Source organism: Octopus sinensis, linkage group LG15 (genome assembly GCF_006345805.1).
Source record: "Octopus sinensis linkage group LG15, ASM634580v1, whole genome shotgun sequence".
Lineage (NCBI taxonomy): Eukaryota > Metazoa > Mollusca > Cephalopoda > Octopoda > Octopodidae > Octopus > Octopus sinensis.
In genome coordinates, this window is record NC_043011.1 from 50848809 (window position 1) to 50859300 (window position 10492).

General features: G+C 36.1%; 1 protein-coding gene across 9 annotated transcripts in view; it reads left to right on the forward strand.

Annotated features, from left to right (window-relative positions):
- LOC115219644 (histone-lysine N-methyltransferase NSD2) overlaps positions 1–8247 on the forward strand; it is a 141246-nt gene extending 132999 nt beyond the window's left edge. For 8 of the 9 annotated variants that reach the window (XM_029789810.2, XM_036509695.1, XM_029789809.2 and 5 more), the window contains 2 exons: positions 1955–2153; positions 6880–8247. In XM_029789810.2, the coding sequence (XP_029645670.1) occupies positions 1955–2153; positions 6880–7490 (810 nt within the window). In that variant the 3' untranslated portion in view covers positions 7491–8247. Of the gene's footprint in view, positions 1–1954; positions 2154–3731; positions 3769–6879 lie in introns of all 9 variants that reach the window. The other variant, XM_036509698.1, reaches the window with a different exon arrangement.
- Positions 8248–10492: the final 2245 nt, after the last annotated feature.

The window sequence follows — 10492 nt, forward strand, 5'->3', positions numbered from 1 at the left end:
CACACCTATTAAAAATTACCTTAAATTTTTTTTTAGTAGCACAGCCCACTTGATAATGAGCCATGTTTCAGGTGGCACACTTGAAAAAGTTTCCCCAACTGTCTAATTAGAGTTATAAAATATTTATCATTTGTTGAATTGGTGGGTATTTTCCTGAACTGGAACTTGCTTAATGGCCTGTGTGTGTGTGTATGTGCAGGTGTGGTGTATGTTCTAGAGAGGAGTTTTAGAATAGCTAAAACCCCATAACTCACAGGAGGTGGAAACATAGGCAGTAGTGTAGAAAATAGTGAGATTTTTGAAAAATTAAAATTATTTCTTGGGATCGTAATTTCCATTGTGAAAAACAGAGAAATACTAAATAAATGAAGAGGTGGGAAAAAAACTACCTTTTCCTTTATCGTGACATATTGTACTTTAACCATTTTGACTGTGTAATAACCCTAACCCCTAACCTGTTCCCGGCCAATGCACAGGTTTCTTTTTGTCCAACCCATGCTAGCATGAAAAGCGGACGCTAAATGATGATGATGATGATGATGATGATGATTCCCAATGTTTGTTATCAACCAAACAAAGAAGAAAATAGAATTGGTGTATTCTACATCTGCAATACTTTCACAATATCTCCTGTAGGAGATATAGTTTTCAGATCCACCACTGAAATTATTTGATTCTTGTTCTGTAGAGAAATATTCGATGAAAGTTTGAAAAATTGTCTTTTGTAAAATGTGTTACTGGGGAATGTCTCTGCTTCTCACAGCATAAGAGAGATTCTTTCAAAGCCTTCCAGTTAACAGTAAAAAAAATGTTGAGGGGGATATATCCATGTACTGCATTGAAAGGGTGAAAGGGACTGTTACCATCATCATCATCTAATGTCTGGATTGTATAAGTTGACCAGAGCTGGCAAGCTGCACCAAATTCCAGATTGATTTGACCTGGTTTCTATGGCTGAACTCGATGCCCTTCCTTATGCCAGCCACTTTACATAGTGTGCTGAGTGCTTTTTACATGGCATTGGTATGGGCGTTTTTATGTGGCACTGGTATAGATGATATTTTTCAGTTTTGTTGTGGGAGATGAGCTGATGAAAGGGTTAATAAGAGACCTGACTCCCTTTTTATTTTTTAGTTCAATTTTTGCTTTATATTTTCCTAGTTATGTTATCATCATCATCATTTAACGTCCGCTTTCCATGCTAGCATGGGTTGGACGGTTCAACTGGGGTCTGGGGAGCCCGAAGGCTGCACCAGGCCAGTCAGATCTGGCAGTGTTTCTACAGCTGGATGCCCTTCCTAACGCCAACCACTCCGAGAGTGTAGTGGGTGATTTTACGTGCCACCGACACAGGTGCCAGACGAGGCTGGCGAACGGCCACGCTCGGATGGTGTTTTTTTATGTGCCACCGACACAGGTGCCAGACGAGGCTGGCATATTTTTATCTTTTTGTATTTGGTTTTTAATTAAACATTTAAAATTTTTTTGTTAAAATTTTAAAATAGCGAATTCAAATTTTAATTTTAAATTATGTAAACAGTTTGAGGGACAAATGGTGTGTTGTGTCCTTGTGCATTTCACATTGCTCCTCTGTATCCAATTGAAACGAGTATCTAATCTAAAAGTGCTGGTGCAATCTTCTCTTCCTCCTGCTGTCACATCCTTGATGCTCTTCTGGGTTGAGAGGGGATCTATGACTTCTTGTGACAACTCAGGAATCAATAATAATTAGTGAAAAATACTTGCAACAATGTGTCTTTACTTATGAGTGACAATTGTAGTAGTTTTTTAGAGGGTAGGATATGGTTTGAGGAAGAATTAGTTGCTATGTGTAGCTGACCAAACAACCATATACAAGTTGCTGGGAAAGGGGACAGAAGGGATTTAGAATGTTTTTAGACTTGGCAGTAATTGTTGTCAACTGATGAATGTCATTACTTCTTCCTGTTTTCAGTCAGTCATAAATCAAGCCGATAAAAAGGCAAAAGATTTGAAGAAGAAAAAGAAGCGTAAAAAAGGCCGGCCTGACTTGAAGAAACATGAAGACGAGTGCTTCCGATGTGGAGAGGGTGGTGAACTAGTCATGTGTGACAAATCACAGTGCCCTAAAGTCTACCATCTGCAGTGCTTGAGCTTGACTAAGCCACCCCATGGTGAGTAGGTTTTTCTTTTTTTTTTAAATATATATTTTAAAGAAAAAGGGACAGTGCTCACGCTGCTTGAAAACCTTCCAAGATGAGTAAAATCAGGAAATTGTATTATTTTATTACTTTTTACTGTGGCTGTGTTGGGCTCCACTTTCAGGGTCTCTTAGTCAGCTACTGTATTCTTTGGCATATAAGTTGAAGTTTGTATAGAATGTAAGATGTTCATTCAAACATCATCCACTATCTTTCCAAATTTTACTGCATTTGACTTGGAACTTTTAGTCCTCCAGATTTGTCTAGGTGTCTAAGTCAACCCACCTTGTTTGGCGGTAAATTTTGGCCTGGAAAATTCCATGTGTATGCTAGAAAATATGGTACATTGATGCCAGTTGTCAGTTGCTGGATTAACCCTTTTGTTACTGAATTCCTGTTAAAATACAAAGCCTTTGTTTTAATTAATTTTGGTAATAATAAAGAATTTAGTAAAATAACTTAATCGTGATTAAACTGGAGTTTGGAACTTGAATCAATAGGAAATTTTTATGGACGGTTTTAATTTAGTTCACTTTAAAGTAGGAAGTTTGTATCATAAGATCTGTGGGAGTTCTTGAGTAATTTGGTGTCAAAAGAGTTAAATATCGGAATGAAATAAGTTAACTTTTTGACATATTCTCTCTCTCTCTCTCCCTCCCTCCCTCTCTCTCAGAACTCCCACATAAACCTGTTAAAAACCTCTAGTCTTCCCTCTGCATATTCTGTTGCTATTACAGAGTTGCATAGTACTTTCATCCAAACCCATCGCTTCACACACCTTGGTTAAAGTTGTGGTTTCTGACCTTGCTAGGAAGCAATAGCATTAAGAACTAATTCAGTTCTTACTGTCTGTGACAACCTCTGTAACCCATACCATCATAAAAAGTTGATGTGAAACAATAGTGATGTGGATATATTGCTGTGTGTGAGAGAGAGAGAGAGAGAGAAGAGAGAGAGAGAGGAATATGGGCAAAACCTATGAGCTTTGTGTGCCATCTGAAACTGATGAGATTGATGTGGATGATGTACATCTTGACTTTCAGTGAGTGAGTGTGTGTGTGTGTGTGTGTGTGATGATGGATTTGGGAAAGTGGTGTGTAATCAGATAGTTTAGTAGTAGCAATAGCATTTACAGAGTGAACAGAGCACACCATTGTGGAGTTGAGGTTGTAACCCTTTCATTTTCATATTTCTGACCAAATATGCCGTCTTCAGTTACTTTTGAAAATAACAAAATATTTCATTCATTACCTGAGTCGCTTTTATTAATCTTTTTGATAACAACCTGCCTGAGATCACTCTTGGTTCTGTGATACAAACTTCCTGTTTCAGAGAATGCTAAATTATCTTTCATCAGAATTTCATGTTATGTTCCAAACGTCAGTTTCTGAAAAATGGCAAAGTTTCTTTTACTAAATTCTTCATTATTTTCAAAATTAATTGAATTGAAGCAAAGGCAGATTGTATTGACAGAGAAGTATGATAATGAAAGGGTCCAGCTGGTATTTGGAACATAAATTTAACATCTAAAGTGGGAATTTTGTGTTGTAGAACAAAGGATGGTCTCAGATGGATTGGTATCAGAAAGGTAAAACTGTTACATACTAATTTGCTTGCGTGAAAGTTTTTGTCAGTAATTTCAATGGTTTTTTGTTGGTTACATTCTAGTATTGTGTGTGTGTGGCGGTGGGAGCACTGTCTCTGATGTGGAAGCAGGACTCCCTTGTGAAACTCAGTTCATCTTTGTCGAAAATTAGTAGCTAATCAGTATCTTCTGTTCATAAACACTGTCACTCTGTAGGTTGCAGTTTTAGATCTATCTATCCTGTGAAGTGACTTTACTGAACCGATGCAACCCTTCCCATGCCAGATGTCCTGATATTCCATAGCAGTCTTCATATCTTCAGCCTGATATCCAATATCTTCCACAAGTTGATCGATATTATGCTCTTCTTGGTCTGACAATACATCATTTATGTCTATGCATGGTTTTTCAGAAAAGTCGGTTGCTAGATATTTCGTCCTTACTCCTCTGGCAGTACCATGAACAATGTGTACTTTATTTATGTCTATGCATGGTTTTTTTCAGAAAAGGAGGTTGTGTTCTTTCTCTAATTACTGAGGTCATGGTAGGAAGACAGCCCTTGCTGCTCTGTGGGCTGTTCCCCACCAAGTAAAACTGAGAACTGTACAAAACAGCTTTAACTATCTCAAAATATACCCAATCCTCATTGTAAAATGATTAATGAGGCATTTAGCCATATGAACCATGCCAAATAAAAAGGAGGGTAGTGTTCTCTGTTTCTGTGTGTGATTTTTATTATGATTGATAATTGTGTCTGCATTAAATTTTTGAAGGAACTTGGCACATCTGCTACCAAGACACTCATAATGTTCTGTTAGGCTTTTGAAAAACCTTCAGCTCAAACTTTTCAGTTGTATGCTTTGGTTGGTGTGGAGCTACAGTAGAAGACATTAGCTCAGGGTGCTGTGCAGTGGGACTGAATCTAAATACATGTGGTTGGGCGTGTACGCTTCTTAATCACACAGATATACTGAAACTTGTAAAGTTGTAAATAATAATATTGTATTTTCTGGCATACACACTGACATAGAGTATAGTGTAAGCATTCAAACTTTATTACTATCTTCTCAAATACTGCTGCATTTCACATGGAATTTTTGCTCTTCTGAAGTTGTTTTGGTGTTTAAGTTGACCTAACCATGTTTGGTTGTAAATTTTGGTGTAAAAAATTCGACACATGTTAAAAAAAATGTGGTAGTTAAATATATTTGACACAGTAAGACGGCGAGCTGGCAGAATTTTTAGTATGCCAGGTGAAATACTTAGCGGCATTTCATCCATTTTTATGCTCTGAGTTCAAATTCTGCCATGGTCAATTTTGCTTTTCATCATTTAGAGGTCAATAAAATAAGCACCAGTTGAACATTGGGGTCGATGTATTCAACTCACCCCTCTCCTATAACTGCTGGCTTTGTACCAGAGTTTGAAATCAATAGTTTGGTACAGTGAACTAAAATTATATTGTCCTAAATAACAGAAGACCCAAGCCAACAGCAATTTTAAAAATTGTTGTAAAGAAAACTGCTGGCAACATGCTAATTTCTTTATGCTATATAATAATGTTTTTTTCATTTTATGAAAAATTACATGCTACAACTAATAGTGTTGGTTATTGTGTATTTTTATTTCTTGTTTACTCAACCCCCTCTGCTATATTCATGTAACAAATGCTTTAAAAAAAAAAAAAAACTTCCTAAAATATAGAAAATTGCTATAAAATTGTTTCAAATCTCTGAGATTGGTGTTATTGGGGATTTTTATTGTATTGCTAGGTTAATAAGTAAGCTGCAAATTTTAGGGGAAAAAACCTGCAATTAGTTAAATTGTTTAATTACTTAGTGACCAATAATTTTTTTATTGCTTTTTTCCATTCCTGCAAGACGGAAGAAGAAAGAAATATACAGCTACCAATTAGTTGATGAATAATGGTTTCTAATTTAGGTACCAAGCCAGCAATTTTGAAGGGTAGCAAGGGTTGTCAGTTACTTTGGTACCAAAACTTTACTTGTATTGCCTCAGTGATGAAAGGCAGAGTTGACTTTGGTAGGATTTGAACTCAAAACATTGAGTTGAAATTAATGCTGCATGGGATTTTGTCTGACTCTCTTAACGACTGCCAGTCCACCATCTTCAGTACTTAATAATATATGTAGAAATAATGGTTAATTAATCTGGTATTGTTGAAACAACAATTGGGAATTGTAGTTAACAAATATAGTAGTCAGTGGGGTCAGAAAGTAAGATATCAGATACAAATGATTACCTGCTTAACATTGAGATTACTCTATCAAATGGAATATTCATTTAGTCATTGTTCTGAATTTATCACATGCATTTTCTTGTAGCTTCAAGATTTTGATGATGCGGTTGTATTCTTTTAGAATGTCACTGTAGGGTGGGTTTGAAAGGCCAGTTTGAACGTGAAAACATATTTGGTCTGGATATGGCTGGTTTAACCCATTCAGATTACTCTGTCAAATGTAATAGGAGCACTCCGTCAGTTACAACGGCAAGGGTCCCATCTGATACGATCAACGGAATAGTTTGCTCGTGAAATTAACGTGCAAGTGACTGAGCAATCCACAGACACGTGTACCCTTAACTTAGTTCTCAGGGAGATTCAGCGTGACACAGAGTGTGACAATTCTGGTCCTTTGAAATACAGGTACAACTCATTTTTGCCAGCTGAATGGACTGGAGCAACGTGAAATAAAGTGTCTTGCTCAAGGACACAATGCGTCGCCAGGAATTGAACTCATGACCTTACAATCATGAGCCGAATGCCCTAACCACTAAGCCACATGCCTTCTGTCAAATGTAATGCTTTTTTATTCACATTGTTTTGAATTAATCCAGCATTATCTTTTAGCTTTAAGATATTGATGATGTGATTGTTTTTAGAATTGCCTTTTTTGATGATGTGATTGTTTGTACAGTAGGTGGGAGAGGCCAGGTCTGGCCAGTCAGCCCATAAAGCTGATAGAATATTTCTGGCTGGCTTCAATGCTAGAGGGTTAACCTTTTTCTGATCCATTTTTGATTAAGTTTTCAGAATGATGAAGAATTTTGTGCAGCTTGTAAATCATGAAACTATTTTTCTGTTTTCTTTTCCAGGTCGTTGGACATGTCCATGGCACCACTGTGATGTCTGTGGAAAGCAGTCTACGAAACTGTGTTCCGACTGCCCCAATTCCTTCTGCACTGCACATGCTGAAAACAACATCCACACGGTGGAGGGGCGAGATGTTTGCTATGATCATGAAGAAGTCATGTTAGAACAGTCATCCAAGTTTAAAAACGGCTTGAAACAGCCTGCCAAGAACAAGGTGCTGTCCAACGGAATCGGCCCGTTGTCAGAGAAGAGGGAAATAGCTAGTGTTGACGGAACATGTAATGATACAATGAAGAGTACAAAGTCAACTGGTGCTCTTGGCGCCAAACTCGAGATACACTTGAATGAAAACACCAAACTAAATAAAGCTGCAGTGACAGCGAATGGCGAGAGAAGTGTCAAGGCTTGTGGTAAGCGAAGTCGGCGGGGTCGTGATGATAAGGGGGTGAAAGGTGTCGCTGTTGAGGGCTCCAAAAACTTTTCTTCTTCTTCTTCCGGGGTTGGTCAGGTTGATGGTAAAAAGACAGAGAACAACTCTCTGGCCATTCCACCTATGTTTGATGATAGTGATGATGAATTTCCTGGCCTAGTGATAGATTTACCCCCCCTGTAGTCCCACCCCTATTCTGGGGATGCATTTTTCTCTCTCTCTCCACTCTCCTTGATTCCTATTTCTTATTCTTTTATATATATATATATATATATATATATAAGAATAAATAAAAAAAAAAATACCACCACCACCACCACCACCATCTACAACAAACATTCAATAATTAAATATTGAGTTTAAAAAAAAGTGTGTGGTGTTTATGTGGATAGGAGATCTTTGCTGCTCCCCACCCTTTCTTTCTCTGTCTCTATATATATATCTCCTACCCCCCAATTCATTCTGTCTCTTTCTCCATCCCTTTAGATTTTGTCAGGTTTTTGTAAAGAATCTCACCAGAGAAAAAGGAAAGAAAGCAAAATGACTTATTTTTTATTACTATTATTATTATTATTATCATCATCATCATCGTCATTATTATTAATTATTATTATTATTATTATTATTATTATTGTATGTAAAATAAAATTTTAATACTTTTTTTTTTCCTTCCCCCCCAGAGAAATTTTAAATAGAAACTATTTTATGTTCTCCCTTTCTTCCCCCCAATCCCATTTCCCATCACTCCACAGCCATTACTTTTTTTTTTTCTTCCCCCATCATACTTTCAGAACAGATCAGCTTCAGAAATATGTTTTTTTTTTTTTGGTTTTTTTTTTTCTTTCTAAAAATTCATCCCTTTTTTTTTTTTTTTTTTTTAACCTGTTGTAAACAGTGGCTGAAATTTTAAGAAAAGTAAAACATACCTCACCAACAATCATCCTATCATATTTTGTTTTGTTTTTTTTTTTCTTCTCCTTTCTTTTTAAATATATTCTATCGTTCTCATTGTGTGGGTGGTAAATTGGCAGAAATTGGTGGATCAGTACCAAAATGATGCGGCATTTTAGTTAACATCTATTTTAAGTACAAATCTCACGGTCAACTTTAAAATTGTTGAATAAATAGATAACAGTCAAGCAATGATTGTAGATAAGTTTCAATTGGTTATTTCTTCCTCAGAAATAATAGTTATATTATTATAAACAGCATTATTATTATTATTATTATTAAGGCAGCAAGCAGGCAGAATTGTTAGCATGCTGGGCAGAATGTTCAGTGGTATTTCATCTGCTGAAGTTGACTTGCCTTTTATCTTTTTGGGGTTGATTAAATAAGTACCAGTTGAGCACTGGAGTTGTTGTAATCAACTTAATTCCTCTGCTGAAACTGCTGGCCTTGTGCCAAAATTTGAAATCATCATCATCATCATTATTATTATTATATTATTATTATTATTATTATTATTATTGTATGTAAAATAAAATTTTAATACTTTTTTTTTTCCTTCCCCCCCAGAGAAATTTTAAATAGAAACTATTTTATGTTCTCCCTTTCTTCCCCCCAATCCCATTTCCCATCACTCCACAGCCATTACTTTTTTTTTTTCTTCCCCCATCATACTTTCAGAACAGATCAGCTTCAGAAATATGTTTTTTTTTTTTTTCTTTCTAAAAATTCATCCCTTTTTTTTTTTTTTTTTTTTAACCTGTTGTAAACAGTGGCTGAAATTTTAAGAAAAGTAAAACATACCTCACCAACAATCATTCCTATCATATTTTGTTTTGTTTTTTTTTTTCTTCTCCTTTCTTTTTAAATATATTCTATCGTTCTCATTGTGTGGGTGGTAAATTGGCAGAAATTGGTGGATCAGTACCAAAATGATGCGGCATTTTAGTTAACATCTATTTTTAAGTACAAATCTCACGGTCAACTTTAAAATTGTTGAATAAATAGATAACAGTCAAGCAATGATTGTAGATAAGTTTCAATTGGTTATTTCTTCCTCAGAAATAATAGTTATATTATTATAAACAGCATTATTATTATTATTATTATTATTAAGGCAGCAAGCAGGCAGAATTGTTAGCATGCTGGGCAGAATGTTCAGTGGTATTTCATCTGCTGAAGTTGACTTTGCCTTTTATCTTTTTGGGGTTGATTAAATAAGTACCAGTTGAGCACTGGAGTTGTTGTAATCAACTTAATTCCTCTGCTGAAACTGCTGGCCTTGTGCCAAAATTTGAAATCATCATCATCATCATTATTATTATTATTATTATTATATTATTAAGCAGCAAACCGACAGAGTTGCTTACTGGCAGGTCTTCTGGTTATACTTCCTGAGTTCAAATGCTGCTGAGGCTGGCTTTGCTTTTTGTCTTTTTAGGGCTTGATAAAACAAGAACCTGCTGAACAGTGGGGTCAATGTAATTGACTAGCCCTTTCCTCCAAAATTAGAAACATTATTATTATTATTTATAATGTAATTAGAATTGTATTAATGATAATAATAATAATGTTGTCAGGGCTGGTGGATTGTCAGAATTGTTAGGGCATTGGAAAGAATGCCTTTTTGTATTTGTTTTCACTCTTTACATTCTTAGTTCAAATCCCACCAAGATCAACCTTTGCCTTTCATCCTTGTGGGGTTGATAAAATCAAGTACCGGTTAAATACTGAGGCTGAATGATCCTAACTAACCCCTTCTGCTCAAAATTGTTGGCCTTGTGCCTAAGTGCAGGAATTAGCAAACTGGATTAAAATATACTGGTGTCTGTCTTAATTTCTGAGCTCAGATCTTTGTCTTGGTCAACTTCATGCATCATTTCCTGGGGATCAGTAAAATAAATACCACTAATTATTGAGTGCAAACCTGGCAGTATGGTTAAGGTCCTTTCATGACTATGTGGTTTGGGTTCAATCTCACTGTGTGGCATCTCCATAGTCTAAGGTTAACACAAAGCATTTTAATGAAATTTGGTTGATGGAAATTGTGATGAAACCAATTCTTAGGAACTGTTTTTGCATTCAGAGTGGGTTCAGGGTTAGGTAGACTTAATCTGTTGCTTGGATTAACACTACTACCAGCTCCTCATGTTGCTTTTTAGCCAAGTCCACTCGGTTGTAAGCAGTCAAGCCAGAGCTCCTGTGTCTTCCTTCAACCAGTCTTGGAAATCCCTAAC